Source organism: Anolis carolinensis, chromosome 5 (assembly GCF_035594765.1).
Source record: "Anolis carolinensis isolate JA03-04 chromosome 5, rAnoCar3.1.pri, whole genome shotgun sequence".
Classification (NCBI taxonomy): domain Eukaryota; kingdom Metazoa; phylum Chordata; class Lepidosauria; order Squamata; family Dactyloidae; genus Anolis; species Anolis carolinensis.
The window spans coordinates 96,753,848-96,776,000 of record NC_085845.1 but is presented as its reverse complement, the minus strand read 5'-3'; the positions used below and the strand labels follow the sequence as shown (position 1 = coordinate 96,776,000).

General features: G+C 39.3%; 2 protein-coding genes across 13 annotated transcripts in view; both read right to left on the bottom strand.

The window, feature by feature from the left end:
* The window catches only part of parvg (parvin gamma), a 53,627-nt gene extending 44,468 nt beyond the window's left edge, over positions 1-9,159 (bottom strand). The window contains exons 1-3 of one of the 11 annotated variants that reach the window (XM_062981941.1): positions 2,812-3,402; positions 2,358-2,565; positions 1,700-1,739 (exon numbers count right to left, since the gene is read on the bottom strand). The gene's annotated coding sequence lies outside the window, so the exon portion shown is untranslated. Of the gene's footprint in view, positions 1-1,699; positions 1,743-1,828; positions 2,093-2,122; positions 2,295-2,352; positions 2,566-2,811; positions 3,403-9,084 lie in introns of those variants that run through there. The other 10 variants (XM_016993938.2, XM_062981939.1, XM_016993941.2 and 7 more) reach the window with 10 other exon arrangements.
* A 4,432-nt stretch (positions 9,160-13,591) lies between these two features.
* Positions 13,592-22,153, bottom strand: part of parvb (parvin beta) — a 62,065-nt gene continuing 53,503 nt past the window's right edge. For both annotated transcript variants that reach the window (XM_003221434.4, XM_008111420.3), the window contains exons 11-13: positions 20,472-20,573; positions 17,687-17,759; positions 13,592-14,896 (exon numbers count right to left, since the gene is read on the bottom strand). In XM_003221434.4, coding sequence (XP_003221482.1) covers positions 14,820-14,896; positions 17,687-17,759; positions 20,472-20,573 — 252 coding nt within the window. In that variant the 3' untranslated portion in view covers positions 13,592-14,819. The remainder of the gene's footprint in view (positions 14,897-17,686; positions 17,760-20,471; positions 20,574-22,153) is intronic.

Genomic DNA, 22,153 nt, shown 5'->3' with positions numbered 1-22,153 from the left:
CCAGCTTCCTTTCAGATGGAGACTACTGGAAACATATGGGCCCTTGGAAAGGAGCTGATTACTTAGAAATATATCGGATGATGAAGTGGGAAGCAAGCATATTGGAAACAGTGCTTAACTCGACAGAAGATCATCCCAACAGCCCACAACCTCACAGCTTGCTTCTGTCAGCAAGAACATTCTTAAAAATCTTCAACCAGTTCACAAACTTTTTTTTTCATCACAGTCTTGCACTATAAATGTTACAAACCGTTCTCAGCCTTAGTGCACCCAGCAAAAAGTATGGCTTCGGGGTTTTTTAAAAATAAAATAACAGTTCGGAGGACAATCAAAGGTAAGTGTCAGAGAGGCAACTAAGTATAAAAATAGGTTTTGCCTGGAGAAACCTGAGTTCAAACCCTCACTCAGGCTTGAAGCTCAGAAGATTATTTGGGGTCAATCATAATCTCTCAGTCCACAAAGTAGTTCTGCATAGAGATGAGTGAGGATTTTACTCAGTTATTTTTAATATGATCCATGAATAAATTGGGGATCATTCCACTGAGAGGGAAAAGTGCTAGTATCACCCCAGGGAACCTGTGATTTCTGCCTGTTGCGACTCCCATTTCCTAACCATTTAATAAGGCCAGAAGTGATGATATAGTAGAGAAAGTAAAGGTGGTTGCCGTCTATTGTAGGGTCTCCTGAGATGCCTTTCACCACTCTACTCAGAAAAGGGGATAATTCTATTTTGAGAAGAGGTAAGGTGAAGTACATACATTGACACTTAGATAAATCAACCTTAATTTTTGAGGCCAATTTTATAATGAACATTTCTAGACTTATACATGAGTGTAAGTACTTGAATTTGGCTACCACAGATGGATGGTTTGATTTGAAAAGAAATCGCCATCCTTTGTAAGCTGCACTTTATTTGGGATGCAAAAAAATTGGTATTAAAATAAAAACCTGAATGCAGGAGAAAAATGAAACCTAATGAAGGCCATCCCAATGTCTGTAAAGGAAGAGTTGCATATCTATATATATAAAAGGGTAATGAAATTTCGGCCTAGGACAAAACAACAAAACTACACATCCCAGAAACACTAAACTTGGCAGCACAACCCCTCATCCGTGCCTCTACATTCATACAACAAAAAGCTCCAGCTACTCCAGAAAACAGCCAGGCTTTGAGACTGCAAGGCTATTCACTGCTATTCCACCTGGCCAACAGGTGGCCGGGCAAAGCTAGTAACTTTAAAAATGAAATCAAGCAATGAATAAAAAGCTATTATATGTTTTCTCAATAAGCTGATCATGCTACAACCTGGAAATAAACACTGGATTTTTTTTTTCTTTCCCACCAGAATCCCCATCATCTTCATGGCTGGAGTGGCCCATAACTTCCATCAGTCTATCTGTATGTCTATCTATGAAATTTGCATTCCACCTTTCTCACAAAATAAAACTTAAGATGGCATCAACATAACTTCTCGTGAACTAATGAATATATTCTTCAATGGATCAAGAATTTGTAAAGTATAATAATTTGAATTGAACTTTTATTGCCGAAGCCGACAATAAATTATCTTAGTGTTTAATGGCTGCTTTTTTCTGAGTGCCAGATTGTATGGATACAAGAGTGTTCTCTTTTTTTACTTTTTATTTTTGGCACAGTGATTTATTAGCTACAAACACAAGAAAATTAGAATTTACTTACTTTTGCAGATGCCACCAAGAAATGAGGATGCTTTTACTTCCTGCTGGGGAAAAGAGACAAAAAACCTCAAAAACCATACCAAAGCAACATGTGTTTTATGGGCCTTTTATAAGAAAAAGAAAGAAATACCCTTAAGGACCTAATCATATCAACAGCATTCAAACAGGATGCTTTAATTTGCCAGCCAGCAGTCAACTGAAAACAACTTCCTGCTCTTGTTCAGGCATTTAAGATTAAGCTTGCAAATTTGCAGAGGCAAAAGGAAGCACTGCGAGTTATCTACATACTGGTGTAGAAACACAAAAGGGCATTAAAAGAAATGCTCTTGTAAGAACCAGCCAAAACTTCTTTTAAAGCACCATCTTTAAAGAGGCATACTGAAAAAGCCGACAATAAGTTTGGTCCACATCAAATGAGTTTTACCTTCAAAATGTTGCTTTGGTGTTGAGAGACACCGGAGAAAGGAAGTTAGTACATGTCCTTCCTAAAAGCAGCATTTCAAAAATGAAACCACTGCTCTTAAGGAAGCAGTATAACCACTGATTCCCACAGACGTGAACTATCCTACTTTGCAAAACAAAATTGGTTGTTGGGCCAATTCTGGAGGCAAAGCATTAATTAAAATGTTTATTACAGTTTGATGTTTTCATTACTTCACCTCCCCCCTTCCAATGAAAGTGTTGGTGGAGCCTATATTGTTGAATGAAGGATGGATTGTATCAGAAATGTATTTAGAGATGCCGTGTCTTCATGAGCTGGGTTCTGGAAACCAAATCCTCCTGATTTGTTGAGAAACGGGCCAGCTAGGATCCACACTGGGATTGGCTAGAGGTTTCCCTGACATCACTGACAGGAGGAGGAGATCCCTATGGAGGGAAAAACAGTTGATTATTGGTAGGTTTAAAGATCTCATCTGTTGGGGGGAACAAAACTGAGGATGAGGATGAGGTGGGTATGTAGATGATTCCTTGTTTATTAAGTATTAGGGTTGAGCAAATTTTTCGTTAGTCCGTTAAATTCGTTTAAAATTCGGTTTGAAAGCACTTTTGAAGTGATTTTTGATACATCTGCTCACTGCCTTCCTAATATTATGAATTTGAATCAAAAAGTACCTTTTTTTGTCTGTTTCTGATGTCTTCAGATGTAGCTGTAGCCCCTCTGAGAGGAGAAGCCATGTTGGCATGCCTCTCAACCAATCAGAGTGGAAGGAAGAGGGAGGGAGAGGCGTGGCCATCGTTCTACTAGCATTTTAAAAAATGTTGTTTCAAAATGCCCCAAAAATCAGTAGATGGGTTAAACATTATGAAACTTTATAGGCAAAGAGTGGTGAATTTTTGCTTTGATTGAGGCAAATTATATCCCAATAGCTTTAAAAAAGCAGGAGAACGAAGCCTCTGAATTTTCTCCATTTATTTAAGTGGAAACGAAGGAAGCAGAAATGGCCTGGATAAAACTCCATTTCCCAGAAGCCTTGTGCTAAGCCAATCAGAGTGGGAGAGGGAGGGAGGCAGAGGCGTGGCCATCGTTCTGTTAGCGTTTTAGAAAAATGTTGTTTCAAAAGAGACCTCATGGGTCATCCAGTCCAACCCCATTCTGCCAAGAAGCAGGAAATTGCATTCAAAGCACCCCTAACAGATGGCCATCCAGCCTCTGCTTAAAAGCCTCCAAAGAAGGAGCCTCCACCACACTCCGCAGGAGAGAGTTCCACAGCTGAACAGCTCTCACAGTGAGGAAGTTCTACCTAATGTTCAAGTGAAATCTCCTTTCCTGTAGTTTGAAGCCATTGTTCCATTGCATCCTAGTCTGCAGGGCAGCAGAAAACAAGCTTGCTCCCTCCTCCCTATGACTTCCCCTCACACATTTATACATCATGTCTCCTCTCAGCCTTCTTTTCTGCAGGCTAAACATGCCCAGTTCTTTAAGCCGCTCCTCATAAGGCTTGTTCTCCAGACCCTAGATCATTTTAGTTGCCCTCCTCTGACCATCTTGACCAAACTTTCATACGGTAAGTGAATTCTTGGAAGGTATGAGAAGTTTAGAGAGAGAGGGGGGAGGAGGGAGGGAGGGAGGGAGGGAGAGGTTTGAGTGTTGGACTCCGATTGTGGCTTGATTCCCCACTCAGCCACCCACTTGGGCAAGTCACACACTCTCAGTCCCAGAAAAGCCAATGAAAAAGGAAATAGCACTTTCAAACCAGGAACTGATTTCCTTATTCAGAGGCTGATGGCCATCTGTCAGGAATGATTTGATGGTGTACTATGATTTCTGTTCCTGGGTGATAAATGTCATTTCCTAATTGGTTCTGTCATAGAAACATGGCAAAATTTATGACACTGCCTGAACTTTGTCTTTGTGCAAGGGACATGGAGCACATTATGGTTTCCTGAGTCCATCAATTTAACAAAGTTTCAACCACAAAAACAAAGTTTCTGAAGTAGAACAATGACTTTCAAAGTAAAGACAACCCAATGAAACAGGAAATAAGACTTTCAAACCAGGAACAGATTTCTGCAATTATTAAAAAATGGTTTATTATAAAAGCTGTGAAAATTCGCCAAAAATCAGAGGATAAGGGAAACATTCTGAATTTTGGTGAGCTAGCAGTGTTACATGTATTCTACCACTGTACCAAGTTGGAAGAAGATAGCTTAAAAAATGAGGGCGGGAGAGTCCTGTAAAGTCCCCCCAGTGCTGTTTTTTTTTGGCCACTGCGTGTGCGTGTCCACCATTAACGAATTACTTTTGAAATTAACGAATTTTCGTTAAATTTCTACATTTTTGAAGACAACATTCAGAAATGACATCAGAAACAAAACTCTAGCGCCCCCTACTTTTGAAAAGAGTTTAGAATCAATTTTTTCATGGATCGCTCAAACCTATTAAGTATCCAGTTCCGTGAAGACAAAGGTACAAGGCCCAGAAAACAAAGGGTGGTAATCCTGAGCGACCAGAGGCTTTGTTGCCCTCTCAAAAGGTAAGTGCATTCATATTTTTTTAGCTTTTTCTTCCATGAGGACTATGAGTCTCCAGTCATATTTAAACAGATAAACAGTGGGGACGCAGCACTATCAATAAAGGGATTATCTGTCACACATATATACACAAAGGAACTGATTTTATCTAATCTGGGAGACTGCTGAAGGGACCTCTTTAATTGTTTAGCCATCTCTGTTACCAGAAGCGTATGTAAATAAGGGGCACTGGGAAAAATATATCCTAATACATTTGATACAATTTTATACATTCAGGAATTGATACAGTGCACAATCAATACCAGTTACACAATAAATATTTTATACATTTATTAAAGGGTTTTGGTTTAATAGTTTGAATTATAACTGCAGCTGGGTCCCTTCCTGTGCCTCCAGAGGCTTCTACATTGTGAAACATTAAAAGAGCAGAAAATGTTTAAAAAATAAAATATAATGTTTAAAAAATAAAAGCTTCAGTTGAGTCATCTTCTCCCCATGATCACTCTTTCAGAGTGAATTTCCTTTCCGACGGGTAGATTTCTCTCACTTCCTGTTGTCTCACCCCCGTTCTTAACAATGAGTCATTTGTACATCAGAAGTTTGTAACTCGGGGACTGCCTGTAAATGTGTTCTTGAATGTTACTCCTTGAACATAAAATTTAGTTTTGATACAGAAATAATATGGGGGGAAAGAAATGCAGTTCAGCAGTTCAGCATATTTCAGGTAACTTTTTATTCAAAACTAACATATGCCTGTGAAATGAAGCAACTTGGTAAGGTAAGCATTGAATAAGCAAAGAAAACATTTTGAACCTTCTAGATACCACTTAAAAGTTTCTGCCCAAATGCATTCCATTGTGATTTTTTTCTTTCTTCCATCCAACTTCATTTTTCTTATTATTTCCATTTTGGTGGTCAGTCCAAACTGGAAATGTGGTGGTTATGTTTCTTTAACGTGATGGGTATAATTGGAGAGGAGGACCTTCCTAATGTCTCCCCTTTTCTCTGTTTTGCTGTTTGTTCCTGTTCATATTTAATTTGTTTGCATGTCTTGTGTAAAGGAAAAATTCCAGAAGCTCAAGGAAAACATGAGAGGATTAGAAATGGTGGAACATAGTATCTGGACCCAAGGAAATAATACAAATGAAGCAGAATAATCACATATTTGCTTGATTTGTAACTCATTTCTGGGGGGAATATAGAGAAAAGAGGCAATTGACAAATATTAGATAAGTTAAGAGAGGGGTGGACTCATTTTTAAAAATGTACTAAGATCCAGATTTTGTGCTCAGTTCTAACAGATACCACCATAAAATCCCAGGCTTCATGACCGCATTTCCCCTTATGAACCGGCACGATCTCTTCATTCGTCGGGGGAGACCCTCCTCTCACTCCCACCACCTTCACAATCGCGGTTGGTGGGGACAAGGGAGAGCGTCTTCTCCATTGTGGCCCCCCGGCTCTGGAACACTCTCCCCAGGGCGATTACGCAAGCCCCTACCCTTCCAACTTTTCAGAAGAGCCTGAAAACTTGGCTCTTCCAACAGGCCTTTGGCGAATGATCCTCGCCCTTAAGTTTAGGGCTTGTCCTGTTTGATTAACAGTATCTCTGCTGCACTTTATTCCATTTTCCTGTTGGAAATAGTTTTTATGTTTACCCTAACCCTAGCCCTTATCATGATAGTAGTTCCTGGTTATTTACCTCTTCTCCAGTCTACAGATTTCACTACACGCACTTTCTTTGGCCAAATTCATTTTTTTTTTCAAATGAATATCTTTTATTTCTTTAAAACATCTACAACAAAAACTAAGGCTTAATCTAAACACAGAACAACAGTTAGGTGATACTGGAGAAATCCAGTCATCCCTAATCATAATTATCACTAACATATGAGTGAATTTCATCCCAAGATCAAGCATTTTAAACAGGTGACATTCACTTGGTTTCAGGATATATTCTATATATAAGATCTCTCTTATATATAAAGTCAGAACAACTGGCCAAATTCATTTTATGGGCCTCCTGGTGCCAGCGCAGGCACCGGGAGGCCCGGCGTGGGCACCGGGAGCAGGGCCGGTTCATCATTAAGGCTGTTGAAGCCGCCGCTTGGGGCGCAGCCCTTGGGGGGTCCTCTCTAGGCAGTGGCAGCGGCGACCATTGGGTCGCTCGCTGCGGACCGAGGAAGTCCTTGCTCTTCTCGTGAGATTTCGTGGAATATTGCCTTCCTGGAGGCCTTTGTAGTTCCGTGGCTGGAGAGCATGCCGCCGCCCCTGGTATGTTGGGGGGGGGGCATAATTTCGGGGGAGGCAGCCCTAGGTTTGCTTACATAACGAAAAAACCAAGGGCCACCTCTGACCGGGAGGCCCGGCGCGGGCACCGGGAGGCCCGGCACGGGCACCGGGCCGCCCTGTGAGTGCTGGGCCATTCACCGGAGCACTGGGCAGAAGAGGAAGGCCTTGTGAGTCTTGTGGTTATACAGAAAATATTTGCTAACATGAATTACTAGATGGGGCCATTAATTGAAGCTGGATCTACACTGTCATATAATCCAGTTTTTAATCCAGTTTATCTGATCTGAACTGGATTATATGGCAGTGTAGATTCACATAATCCAGTTCAAATCTGATAATCTGTATTCAGAAACTAGATGATATGTCAGTGTGAATCTAGCTTGAGTTAGGCCACCTCATCCTGTGTACTTTATGTGGACCAGCAGCAGTGACAAAAGCCTTCCCCTAATCTGGAATTGCCTTAAAAATGAGCCCCAAATATTATCTGTGATCTTTGGGATTACAACTCTTATGGCATGTAGTCTCCTGTGGGAATGCTGTTATAGAAGAAAGACAACAGCAGATTCTGAAAACAGAAATGGGAAAAAAAATCATTTTTTTCTTCTTCTCTACATGGTGCTATTTCTTAATGGAGGGTTTCTTAAATGTAGATGTTCTGACACAGCCTAAACATTAACCTATGGTAGATTGAACAAATGCAGCTCTGAAAATCATGAAATTGTGTTTTGAATTGTGATGGCTGTTGCTGTAAACACAGAGCTTACCTCAGTAGAACTGTGTACTGACAACGATTTAGGATTCAACCTGATTTTATGCAACCGCCAGCATTATTGCAAGGGCCTTCTGGAAGCAATCAATTCAAAACTAGTAAGATTCATGTTTTGCTTGCTTGGCAGCAAGAGAAAAAAATGCTGGAAGACAGACCCTGCAGCATTTCACAGATGAAAAATGGGACATGTGGCAGAGTCACATCATAATGTCTAAAACTTGTGGAAATTTGGCTATGTGGAAGAACATACACGCTAGGAACGTCTACAGTTTATTTTTTGCCTAAGTCTACATAGAAGATTTCACACCATCCTGTTGAAGTAGGAACTACTTTTGCCATTTAAATTCACTTTATAACAATTGAAGGAAACCAAGGAAACCAAGCCTCCGGTGGCTCAGTGTGTTAAAGTGCTGAGCTGCTGAACTTGCAGACCAAAAGGTCCCAGGTTCAAATCCCGGGAGCGGAGTGAGAGCCCGCTGTTAGCTCCAGCTTCTGCCAACCTAGCAGTTCGAAAACATCCAAATGTGAATAAATCAATAGGTACTGCTCCGGCGGGAAGGTAACGGTGTTCCATGCAGTCATGCCGGCCACATGACCTTGGAGGAGTCTACGGACAACGCCGGCTCTTCGGCTTAGAAATGGAGATGAGCACCAACCCCCAGAGTCGGTCATGACTGGACTTAACGTCAGGGAAAACCTTTACCTTTTAAGGTCAAAGAAAGAATGGAGGAGGAGAGACAAACTAGGACATTTTTTTTAAAAAAAAATGATGGAAAAGTGGAATGATCAAGTAGGACTGTCCTTACCAAAACAGGATCATTTGAAGTTATGAGTAGGGGGAGCATGGATGACTCTGCTTATTGTTTATTCTTGCTCTGCTGGATTCATCCGCCATGAAAAAAAACTATATTGGAGCTAGGATTGTAGCTCACAGAATCCTCCAAGGGTCCTAGGAACTGTAATTGTCAAAAAGTGCCTATACTTAAAAATGTCTATAGAATTAAACCCATATCAAACATTAATTTAAAAGAACAGACTTAGAAGCACTAAAACTGAAACTCATTATATAAAACAATCAGTTTCCACATACCCACTGGGAAAGAAAAGCCCTTGCTGATGATGAAAGGATAGCAAAGAGAAAACCAATCTAGGAAGGGAGTTCCAGAAACTGGAAGTAGGATTGGCACAGAACTGGGAACAACTGGGATGGCACAGAGGAGCTTAAAATATAATTGATTTCTGAATAAAATCAAGTAGCAATAATCCAAGATCTTCACTCTTTCATGCACTAAACACTTGTATAGGATATGCATGTGAGTTGATCAGAATTTTAATGAGTTGATTCATCATACCTTAAAATTTCCACAGCTCCAATATACACTGCGCTTTATTTCAGTCATGGATTATAATTTCCATTCACATATATCCTTCCATATGGCAGCTCCTGGCCAGTCTCAAAGCATACTAAAAGACAGAGACAGCAAGAGAAAGACTGAACAATGTGAAGTACTTAGTAGGGAAGTGCACGATTTTGTTTTTCTGTACTGGATTTGGATGGTTCAGCAGATTTGGTTGCCAAATCCATGAAAACGAGCCTGGTATGAGGCAGCTGAAGCCTTAGCCAGTACAGATCACAACAGCTGGATCTTTTTGGCAAATGGGGGCTAATGAGATGAACGGGGCTGAATAGCACTCTTTTGAAAGCATTGAATGTATGCCATTGTTTGTTGGGATCCGCCCTGAGTCCCTTCAGGGAGATAGGGCAGAATAGAAATAAAGTTGTTGTTATTATTATTTTACTATGACACAGATGGTGTTGCCTCCATTGAGCTTACTTTTGAGAATTTTTCTGACCCTTTGTGTGTATTCTTTGCTGACCACAGTTTTCACATTTTCATGCTTGATGTTGTCTAGCTTATTATTATTATTATTATTATTATTATTATTATTATTATTATTATTATTATTACAGTAGAGTCTCACTTATCCAAGCTAAACGGGCCAGCAGAAGCTTGGATAAGCGAATATCTTGGATAATAAGGAGAGATTAAGGAAAATCCTATTAAACATCAAATTAGGTTATGATTTTACAAATTAAGCACCAAAACATCATGTTATACAACAAATTTGACAGAAAAAGTAGTTCAATGCGCAGTAATGTTATGTTGTAATTACTGTATTTATGACTTTAGCACCAAAATATCACGATATCTTGAAAACATTGACTAAAAAAATGGCTTGGATTATCCAGAGGCTTGGATAAGCGAGGCTTGGATAAGTGAGACTCTACTGTATTATTATTATTATTATTATTATTATTATTATTATTATTATTACCTGAGGAGGCAGTGGCGGTAGTGGCGGCAGCAGCGATTAGGCAGGGAAGCCTTGCAAATAAGGAAAACTGCTGCTCCTCCTTTGTTTTCTTCCTCGGAAGGCTCCTCCATCCCTTTCCGAAGCCCCCCCCCCCCACATGCCCGCTTGAGGCAAATGGGAACTTGCTTTCTCAGCAGCACTTTGTGCAGTACAAGCATTGAAGGAGCCTTATGCTCCCTCTCGGGGCATGATGGGGGCTGAGGTTTCTCTGTGTGTGTGTGTGTCTGTCTCACTTTCTTTCTCAGCCAAAGAAAAGCCTGGTTGACTGTTTTCATTCTTCTCTCCTCTTGTGGTGTGTGCTTCGGACTTCAATTCCCAGAACCCCCTCTTTTGGTTCTTTTTAAAAAACATGTTATGGTAAAAACTTTTTAAAATTTTCAAAAAAATAGTGTATTGGTGAAACATTCTGAAACTTGGCAGGCTTGCAGAAGTAAATGTGGTCTACAAGTGAGGCTGACAGACCTAAAAATAATGGAGAAATTAGCCTCTAAATTTCCTCCATGGGTGGCAATGGACCAAACCTTTCCAGCATGAAAAAAGAAACCTCTCCTGAATTTGGGAAGTTCCCTAAAAATGCAACGGGGGAGAGGAAGCTGAAAACCGAGCACTGGAAATGGAACGGGTTTTTGCCCAATTGCACACCCCTTAGGCAGAGAGAGAAAATCAGAGCAAAATCATCTCACCCATTTGCACTGGAACCCATTGAGACTCTATGACAAGCCAACCTTTGTTAAATTCATGCACAGTAAATTTAAGCAAACCGGGTTTTTTGAACAAGTGTAGGTAAGCATCAAGTAAAACCAGTTTCAAAAGCTTAAAAATGAAGAAAAGCAAATGTTCCAGGCTGTTATTTCATCATAAGTTGGTGACAAAAGCAAAGATCCCTTCCCATAATATCACTGTGCTGCTAAATCTTGAAATGCCAACCTGAGCTACATGCATTGCAATTTGCCCTTTTAACATTGATGGCTAACATTGAATTCTGATAGATTGCTTGGATTCAATCAGGTAAGAGCTGTCTTTTATCTGTTCAGAAACACAGACAGTGCATAGTTGTAAGCTCATAAATATGACCAAAAGTATCAGAGATCGGGTTATAAAAACTCAGATCTTTCCTTTGCCTTTTGAAAGTAGTAGTATAAGTAGGTCAAATGGAAACTAGTCAATTATTAGATTCCTGCTCCTGCCCCATGTCAAGACTATGCAGAGAAGTTCAAAGCTAAAGATCCTGAATCTTAGTTGGAAGTGGCAGTGTGACATCTAATTGTATTACACCTGTAGTAAAGACACTTCTGGTACTGACCCTACAGAGCTATTATGGTGGATTGGGAAGATTCAGCTACTCAAGGAATAAAGCTTCAGGCAGTCCAGTTTGGGATGAAATTAACGTTTCACATATGGTCAGGACAAACATTAAAAATAGGTTGGAAGAGAATCTAAAGGGAAAGGGATAACATCAGAAGGAAGCAAAAGGCCTGGGAAGCAAAGAAAGCAGAAACTGAAGATAATGGGAAAACCCTGTAAATACTTATTTTTGAATCGCTTTTTAAGACATGGGGTTGCTCCCTCTAAAGGTAAATCAAGAAAATATTTTGGTAAGAGAATGTAGGATTTGGAAATAATTCCAAATTATTTCCAATCTATATTCTTGCGTATATAGAATCTAATCTCCTCAGTGCTGTTACAATATCACCAAATAATCATAAGATATATATGCATGTTAAACGTATTAAATTTTCTTTTAAATAATAGGTCTTCCTCTGTTTACTATAATATTGATGGTTTATATTTTCAGCATTTTCCCACCATGGTGGCACAATGGGTTAAACTGCTCAGTTGCTGAACTTACTGAACCAGAAGGTTGGTGGTTCAAATCCGTGGGACAGGGTGAGCTCCTGCTGTTAACCCCAGCTTCTGCCAACCTAGCAGTTTGAAAACATGCAAATGTGAGTAGATCAATAGGTACTGTCTCAGCGGGAAGGTTAACGCTGCTCCATGCAGTCATGCTGGACACATGACCTAGGAGGTGTCTATGGACAATGCAGGCTCTTCGGCTTAGAAATGGAGATGAGTACCACCCCCCAGAGCCGAAGATGAGCACCATTCCTCAGAGCTGGAAGGGGAAGCCTTTACCTTTATCTGTGTTTGTTGTTTCTAGGGATTGAATGTTTGCCTTATGTCTGTGTTTGCTGGTATATGCTCTGAGTCCCCTCAGGGAGATTGGGTGAAATACAAATAATAATAATAATAATAATAATAATAATATAATAATAATAATAATATAATGATGATGATGATGCACTGCACCCTCGCAGTGATGTTGACTGGCTATATCTGCCTAGAAGATCAGGGGGCAGAGGACTCTTACAAGTAAAACAAGCAGTCAAAGAAGAAGAACATGCCCTGGCAGAATATGTAAAGAACCTGCCTTGATTGAAGTCAAAAATCAGAAACTCCTCAAAGCACAGCAGACAAAAAACCAGTACAAGAAAACCGCACTACTAACTAGAGCTGACAGCTGGCACAACAAAACATTGCATGGAAAGTTTCTTGCATGGAAAATGCAGACTGTGCAAGGAAACTGACAAAACCATTGATCATATCCTCAACTGCTGTAAGAAAATCGCACAGACAGACTACAAACAGAGGCACAACTATGTGGCCCAAATGATTCATTGAAACTTATGCCTCAAGTACCACCTCCCAGCAGTAAAGAACTGGTGGGATCACAAACCTGCAAAAGTATTGGAAAATGAGCATGCAAAGATACTGTGGGACTTCCGAATCCAGACTGACAAAGTTCTGGAACACAACACACCAAACATCAGAGTTGTGGAAAAGAAAAAAGTTTGGATCATTGATGTTGCCATCCCAGGTGACAGTCGCATTGACGAAAAACAACAGGAAAAACTCAGCCACTATCAGGACCTCAAGATTCAGCTTCAAAGACTCTGGCAGAAACCAGTGCAGGTGGTCCCGGTGGTGATCGGCACATTTGGTGCCGTGCCAAAAGATCTCAGCCGGCATTTGGAAACAATAGACATTGACAAAATTACGATCTGCCAACTGCAAAAGGTCACCCTGCTGGGATCTGCGAGCATCATCTGAAAATACATCACACGGTCCTAGACACTTGGGAAGTTCGACTTGTGATTTTGTGAAACGAAATCCAGCATATCTATCTTGTTTGCTGTGTCATACAATAAATAATAATAATAATAATAATAATAATAATGTATTTTGAAAACTTTATTTTTAGTCTGCCCTCTCCCCTCAGAGGGACACAGGGCAGTTAACATACATATAAATGGCAAACATTCAGTGCCACAATTTCTTCATGAACATCAAAAGTATAAAATGACAGTAACATACACATTATAATAAAAATTCCAGATTAGAAAAACAATAAATAAACAATAAACAGCAATGCCACCAGATACCCCAATCTCCCTTCAGGAAGAAAAAACAGAGAGACAGGGAAGGTAAAAGAAGACTGGCTTTATTCAAATCAGGCAGCTTTTCCATCTGTGTTTCACAGTACATTCAGGGGAAGTAATACTCAATGGTATTAGGATAACAACACAAAAAGGAAGGCAATGCTTCCCACAGACAATCAGAAGAGTAAGGTCAGTCCTGAAAGGAAACAAATACAAATGAAACAAAGGCCACATATAAAAGACACTGTGCAAGGGCTTCATGAGTACAAAAACAACATATCTTGAAATTAGGGACAACCAAAATGATATCACTTCAGTATGTGTGAAATGTGGACACAAGAGATGGATTCATCCTTCTTAAATCTGCATTGTTCCCAAATTGCTTTTCACCATTTTCTACCTTCAGAGCTTAGGAAAAAACCAAATGCCACACCCAAGCCAACCTTTATTTATCCCAGGTGTTATAGGTCTACTTTATATTCAAAAACCTAGGAAAATATTATGGCTTAGCATCCATATGTCATGTTAAAAATGATCAAAACACCTCATTTGCATTATCTCACTAATCCTTGTAATGACTCGGTAAGGTAGGACAGTGTTATTATCCCCATATAACCTATGTAGGATTGAAGGTGATGTGCCTAAAGTTATTAATGTTTTAATGACAGAAGAACTTGGAAGTAAATCTTTTCTCCCCGCATCCCTTCAGACAAACAGCATCATGGTGCATTTCTTTGGCCACAACTTCTTGTTGCTATTAGAATGAATTATAACTGCAATATCTACCGTGTTTACCCAAAAATAAGACAGTGTCTTATATTAATTTTTGCTCCCAAAGACACACTAGGTCTTATTTTCAGGGGATATCTTATTTTGCTCCTTCCTCCTCCACCAAGGAAGACGCACTGAGGCTGTATTTGGCAAGTCACCAAAACCTCTACTAGGTCTTATTTTCAGAGGATGTCTTATTTTCGGGTAAACACGGTAAGAGTACAACACACGAGAGATCATTCTGTCACCAAACAAACAATGTGGATATTCCAATAAATGAAACTATATTTTCAAAGGCACGGAGTGGACTTAGAGCATAAAGAATTACATGGAGAAAATGGTAATGAATGGTAATGAAGGAAGGGACACCACCATGCATGAGGGAATACAAAATATGGCACAAGAGGAAGTGAAAGAAAAGGTGATTTCCTCTCTCCCCCCACTTCTTCTCTCCCTGCAAAACGATGCTGTGAAGATCCACAGCATCTCAGGAGCCTTGCAAATCACTCAACATTCTTGTATTTCGTGAATAAGTTGTACAAAACCCTTAGGGTAGATTTCAGATCCAAGTTGACAACATCTGTGGGATAAGGGGAAAAAAAGACATTTTAGGTTGTTTTAATAGCTCCTCTTTTAGAATATGAAAAACAAGTCTTCTGATTCCTAAACAGCAAAACAAAATGTTCCACAACTCCCCTGATACCATCTGTCAGAGAAACCTCAAGCACAACTCAAAACTCTCGTCAGAACAATTGGCGTAAGAATGTCAAATGAATGCTATTCTACCCATGAGCCGAAAAGAGATTTCTCATATTAGTTAACTGCCTTTTCCATAGACTTGTGAAAACTGAATAATTAAGATTGCCTAAGATTTTTTTAACTCCCTTATCACAAAAAAAACACTCCCTTATTTACAGCTGGCCACCTGGAGCAAGGCCACATTTGGCCCACCTGGATCTATGGCCAGCCATTTGATCTTGGCTTGAATTCTACTTCCTTTATATCTTTTTATGTTAAATAGATTAACATAACCATCTCTTCTGAATATTATCAGTGGTTTTTGTTGTAAGTATAGGCACAGTGAAATAGGGAATATAATGGTGGGATTAATGATTGTGAAAATAAAATACACCCTCCATTTGTAATGGATCAAATTGGAAGCTCAAGATAGCAATCCAGAAATTTCAGAAATGGCTGCCCATGTGTTTGTTTTTAAAAAAACTAAACTGCTCTTGCGTATAGCTGATTTTAATTTATTACGCTTTTATGAGACTATACCCTACTCTCCTTATGCTGGTCTATGACCGGAATAAAGGTTTGATTTGATATAGCTGATGCAGGCCAGATGGAGATAAAAGTCTGACAACTAAAGGAAAATAATCACATATTCAGTTTAATCCTACTCAATCAATCCAAACAGAAACATCCTTAAATACAGTTACTTTCATGCTGGTTGGAGATTTTGGGAGCTGTAGTACAAAGAAACCCTGACTTTCTCAACCTCTTTGGCAGAGCTTTGAAGGAATATTTTCTGGACTACCCTGAAAGCTGAACTGGCCTTTGCATTTTTGTTTTTTGGTCCAATATAAGCCACAGCAATGAGAATGTATCACCAAGCATCCTTGAAAAAGGGAATTGCACTGAATTTATGGGATGAGGCACACTCCCCCTTCCCTGCTTGGACTTTGGACCATCCTCATTTTCACTAGGGGAAAAATAAAGAGGATCTTATTGTAACTGTGTGTGACAATGCATATTATTAAATACCCATCTCTAATTGTTATCTCAAGAAGAATTTTTTTAAATAAAACATGCTTTTATATAAGCTTAAGAAGCCTATTAGAAACAAGAGAAATAATCTAAAAAACATGGACAGAAAATCCAACTTTAGTATACCCTTTATATTTCTTAATATTTGGAAAATGGAGCACAATAGATGCAGAAAAGCACCACAGCGATCATGAAATGCTCTTACAGGTATCTGAAACCAGAACCAATTGTTCGGATACTTCCACACAGGGAGGTGGCAATAATGAAAGATGAAAGCATTGCCCATCAAGTAAGAATTCTTCCCCCTGACATAGTGTGGGACATTGTAAATTGTCAAAGCCTAAAACAAAGACCCCCAAACTAAGTCCTGCGGGCCCTCCAAGGTCATTTCCCCTGTCCTAAACTTTAGACTTAGAGTCGCCCTAAGTCTGAAATGACTTGAAGGCACACGACAACAACAAACTTAATTGACTTGACTATCTCATCAGCCAAAAACAGGGCCACATTTCCCATTTAAATACTGGTAAGTTAGTTTATATTGATTAAAATTGTTCTTCATTTTAAATATTGTATTGTTCTTTTTGTGGTTTTTGCGGTACAAATAAGATATGTGCAGTGTGCATAGGGCAGACAGGAAATCATAAGACATTTACTTCTTGGGAGGAGAGCAATGGTGAAATAAAATAAAATAAATAAAAAATAAAATAAAATAGTGAAGAGTAGAGACATCACTCTGGCAACAAAGGTCTGCATAGTTAAAGCAATGGTATTTCCCGTAGTAACCAATGGATGCGAGATCTGGACCATAAGGAAGGCTGAGCGAAGGAAGAATGATGCTTTTGAACTTTGGTGTTGGAGGAAAATCCTGAGAATGCCTTGGACTACAAGAAGATCCAACCAGTCCATACTCCAGGAAATAATGCCCAACTGCTCACTGGAGGGAAGGATATTAGAGGCAAAGATGAAATATTTTGGCCACATCACGAGAAGACAGGAAAGCTTGGAAAAGATCATGATGCTGGGGAAAATGGAAGGAAAAAGGAAACGAGGGCGACCAATGGCAAGATAGATGGATGGTATCCTTGAAGTGAGTGGTTTGATCTTGAAGGAACTGGGGGTGGTGACGGCCAACAGGAAGCGCTGGTGTGGGCTGGTCCATGAGGTCACGAAGAGTCGGAAGCGACTGAACGAATAAACAACAGTGTGCATAAGAATTCGTTCATGTTTTCTTCAAACTATAGTCAGGCCTCCCAAAAGTCTGACAGACCTTGAACCAGCCCTTGGCTCTAAAAGTTTGAGGCATTTCTTTGGCACCTTTGCCTGTGTTTGGATGGCTGAACTGTAGTTCCAAATATTCAACTGATGTCGCACATTAATTACAATGATGGAAATTTGGGTACTGAATGAAAATTGGAGGTCGGTAATACCCTCATTTAATCTGTTGGAACTACATCTTTGCTCTCCCATACCCTATACCTATGCACACATGAACAAAAACACACATGGGTGCTTTCGGAGAATGATGGGATATACGTTCCATACATAAATAAATGGCTGAACATATGATTGTCTAATCTAGACTCATATTTCTGAGTACTACCTTCTGGTCGAGCCTTTGGCTTCTTCAGTCCCCCATCTTGCATCAGTTCAAAAGCAAAGGAAACATTGTGAACCTGAAAACAAAATCACAAAGTAGACTCCAATTAGATTTTTTTTAATGCAATGTAAAGAAAAATCTGTCTCTTCTTTTCCCCTTGCAAAGCATAGCCTGCACTTACCAGGAAGCATTTTCCACGGGGACCTTAAGTGAGTTCACACAACAAATGATTTGTCTGTTTTAGCAAGATCACTTACCCTTTTTAGAACTAGTTCATCTGTCTCCACTGGCCACTATTTTCACATGTCATAATGTTCAGTTTGCACGATTCATGTAGAGCATGTGCTGGAAACTAAAACAACTTGGCTGCTCCCAAACTACATCTTAGACTGTCTCAAAACAAAGGTGACAGGTTCAGAAATGTCTTTTGGTATCACCCTGTAGGTGGTACTCAAATAAACATATGATGAATATTGTGAATATTTTTTAAAGCCCAGCATTTGGAAAATTAGCATGCTAGGCTGATGGCAAGCTAGCTTTCTATTGGCAAGAAGTCATTTATATGCAAATAGGAACATTAAACAGAAAACACATGTCCCTGCCATATCTGAAACAGGTAAATTTCAGGAAAAGCAGTATGACATGAAATAGATGCATAGTTTAGTTGCCAAATTATGTGAATGCTAGACTTGTGCGAAGATTTTGTTTCCTCTGTTTCCTTCAGTTCCTTCGGTATTTTGGGGGCTCGTAATGGTAAGGGCCCTCCCAGCACAAAAACCCACCCGACACGAAAGCAAGCGGGAACCGATCCCAGCTCCTCCTCCCCTATTTGGCATCACAGCTAAATCTTTTTGATTTTACTTTATTTTCTTGATTATTTTTATTTAGTGGGACTGACTGGGAGTTGGGGACTTGAGGGATGGTGAGTGCGGTGGACGTGCCCACGTTTGGGAGCTTTCACCCTTTTAGCTTCTTTTTCTCCTTCCCTTCCTCTCCTTCAGAAAATATTTCTAAAAGATTATTATTAATAATAGTAATCCTAGAAAACAAAAAGAGAAATATACATTTCCTCTAGAGTAAAAAGTAGAAACAGCTTTAAGGAAGCAAAACTCCAAGCAGAAAGAAGATTGCAGGCAAAAGGGGGGATTTTTAAGGTAGTCCAGGGAGCATAGCTTGACTGAGCTCCAGGTCATCCTTCCCTGGGCCTCCTTAAAATGCCTTGGAAAGCTGCTGGTGCTGGGAGAAGAGAAAGCACAAGCACCACCCAAGCTTCTTTGAAGGGAAGAAAGGAAAGGCTTCCAGGGCAAAGGGGAGTCTCATAAGCCCCCACTGCTACCAATGAGTCGAAAATGTCAATTTTTTTGGATGCTGAATGAAAATGTCCATTTGGTAGCATGCCCGTTTTCAGGAGGAGCTGGAAAACTAATAAAGGGGGCTTCCGGCAACCAGCAAGCAGAAACTGATAGTGATTCACCTGAAATGCACAAGTATAATAAATGCTGCCAAGTGTGAGAACTTCAATATATTAGCTGCCTCAAGAGGCTTGATATATAAACTAATTTGTAGTTATTTTATTTGTAATAAACAATGCCCATGCAAACTTGAAGGCCTCATTCATGATAAATGAAGAAACATACAACGAGCAGAATGTAGACCATAACTGTAGAGATTAAACCGTATATTGCTGAAAACCTAGTCCATTGTTTGCAATCAGTAATAATTTTCCTGGATCAGAATTGCAGTACAGATAAATTCCTTTCTGCAGTCATATCCAGGCGGTTTTTTTGTTCATGCATGCACACACACACAGTTTTTACGGCACTGAGAGGGCAGAATTTAATTAAAACTGCTTTAGCTCAGTGAGTTGGGCAATAAAAACAGCCAACACTTTCCCTTTGAGTTGTTCCAAAAATCCATGCTTAACCATCACCATTCCAAAGAAAAGCAAATCCCCTAAATTCTATGATCCTATTCTATGATTCCATGGTTTAATGTTTTATTTGCTTAATACTGTGAATAAAGGGAAATATGCATTTTCTGCCTATATAAGCATGACAGAGGATGTGAATACTTTTTTTAGATAACAGAGTACATCAAAACTAGACAAGTCATTTTCCTGTCATTAAGGCCTCCTACAATTCTTGACATGAACATCTGAATGCCATCTATTATGATGTTTCAATGAGATATGATAGCCCCGTTTCCTTCTAGGAACACTCCTTTTAGAATTAAAACTTTTCAGCTTGAAACTGAACACTACTACTTGGACAGCAACCAAAACACACTTTAAATTTTTGAAGCATCCATGGAAATTTTCTGATGAGATGCCTGTCCCACTTTCGCTTCTTTTAAAATGCCAACCTGAAACTTGGCCCTATTTAGCCAACTGTCCAAAGCATGCTGTTAAATTTTGAGGCATCAAGTACAATGTCACAACAAGTTATGGCAGTGCACAGACAGTACACCTGCACATACATGTTTTCTGTTATTTTATCTTTAGGGTTCCCTTTTTCTCTCTTTCATACACACACACCAGTATAACATAAAGCTACTGGATGCACTATTGGGATTTATTAGCTGCTGGACTGATTAGCATTATGTTTAACATTCATGACTAAGTGTCACAGAACATTTTCACACAACTATGAAATGTTAACAATTATTTGCAATCATTAGGAAAGCTCAAACTTTGGTTTGAGTGGCAAATATAAAAAAGAAGGAAGAGTAGAAAATAGCCCGCTCATAGAATGCAGCACAGAGAAGTTGCCTCACTGGGATTTTTACCCACCTTCTGATCAAAGCTCTCTGGTGTTAAATAGAAATTATGGAGAGGAACGAAGTAGTCTTCAAGAAGGCCCATAAGTAATACGAGGTATACGCCATCTGCAAACTGAAGAGTCAAAGTATCAAATACCTGTGATACTTCCAGAAGAACCAAAAGAGGAGTCAAATAGGGTTTGTAAACAAAGTACAGAAGGAATTGCTAGACCAGTGCTTCTTAAACTTTTCCATCTTACAACCTGATTTTGCCCAATATTTTTTATATAACGCCAGGTACAGTAGAGTCTCACTTATCCAACATAAACGGGCCGGCAGAATGTTGGATAAGCGATTATGTTGGATAATAAGGAGGGATTAAGGAAAAGCCTATTAAACATCAAAATAGGTTATGATTTTACAAATTAAGCACCAAAACGTCATGTTATACAACACATTTGACAGAAAAAATAGTTCAATACGCAGAAATGCTGTGTAGTAATTACTGTATTTACGAATTTAGCACCAAAATATCACGATATATTGAAAACATTGACTACAAAAATGTGTTGGATAATCCAGAACGTTGGATAAGCGAGTGTTGGATAAGTGAGACTCTACTGTATATAAAACAGATATACAAATCAAACTTGTTTTGAATATTGGATGGTTAAATCTGTGGATACAGAAGACCTACTGTATCACAGTAATAGTAATTAGTGCATGCCTAAATTCCAAGTGTATAAAGACTAAAGTAAAGAGGTAAAGGTAAAGTACTTAACTAAAAAAACAATGGTCCTCAGCATCCACTAGGTTATGGTTCCATGGCCCACAGTGCATACCAAAACCCATGGATGCTCAAATCCTATGATATACAAGTGTGTGGTAAACCATGTCCCTTATATAAAAGGGAAAAGTTATAGTTTGCTTGCTCTCCCTCTCCCTCTATATATACACATACAAGTTATGGATGGTTGAATTTATGGATACAGAAGGCCCATCCCATTGCAAACCAAATCCTGCAAGTAGATTAAGGTGAAATCCTTAAATAAAAGAAATAAAATCCCAAAATGAAGGAAAAGGGATTCAATTTGGGGTTGGGGTGACAGTTTCAGAAGCTCTGCTCTAGACAAAGAGCACCTTGGTTCCAGAGAAAATACTTAACACCACTAAATGTTTGCAGACATTTGACAAAGTCAGTCTTAAACCGTTTAGGATCCAAGTGGGGAAAAACACAAAATGGAATCTAATGAAATAGAAAAAGTATGTTCCCAAGGAATCACACAATTGTACTTGAACTTCAAATACAGTACTCTCAAGGTGAATACATTTACTTACTTAGGCTATAGCAAGGTGCTGCTGTATACAAAACAAAATTCATGATAGCCTTGTCTTATTAGGACACTTAGCTTTGATGTCTACTACGTATTTACCCTTGTAGGTAAATCTGATGAGACTCCTTTTCTTGATGAACTGCTGTTTACATATTGCATTAAAGCTACTTTGTCAAGGATAATTTAACAACTAAGTGCCAACTTTAAACAAAATTGTTACACTACCAAAAGCAAGTATAAAAACAGTTGTTACCAGTATAAAGGATGATGGGGCAGAATTCCAAAAGGTCAGCTCTTTGGGCCAACTGAATTTTAAGAACACTCTTCAAAGGAAGTTCAAAATAGCATATGTGTCTAAACATATAATACAAATAGTATA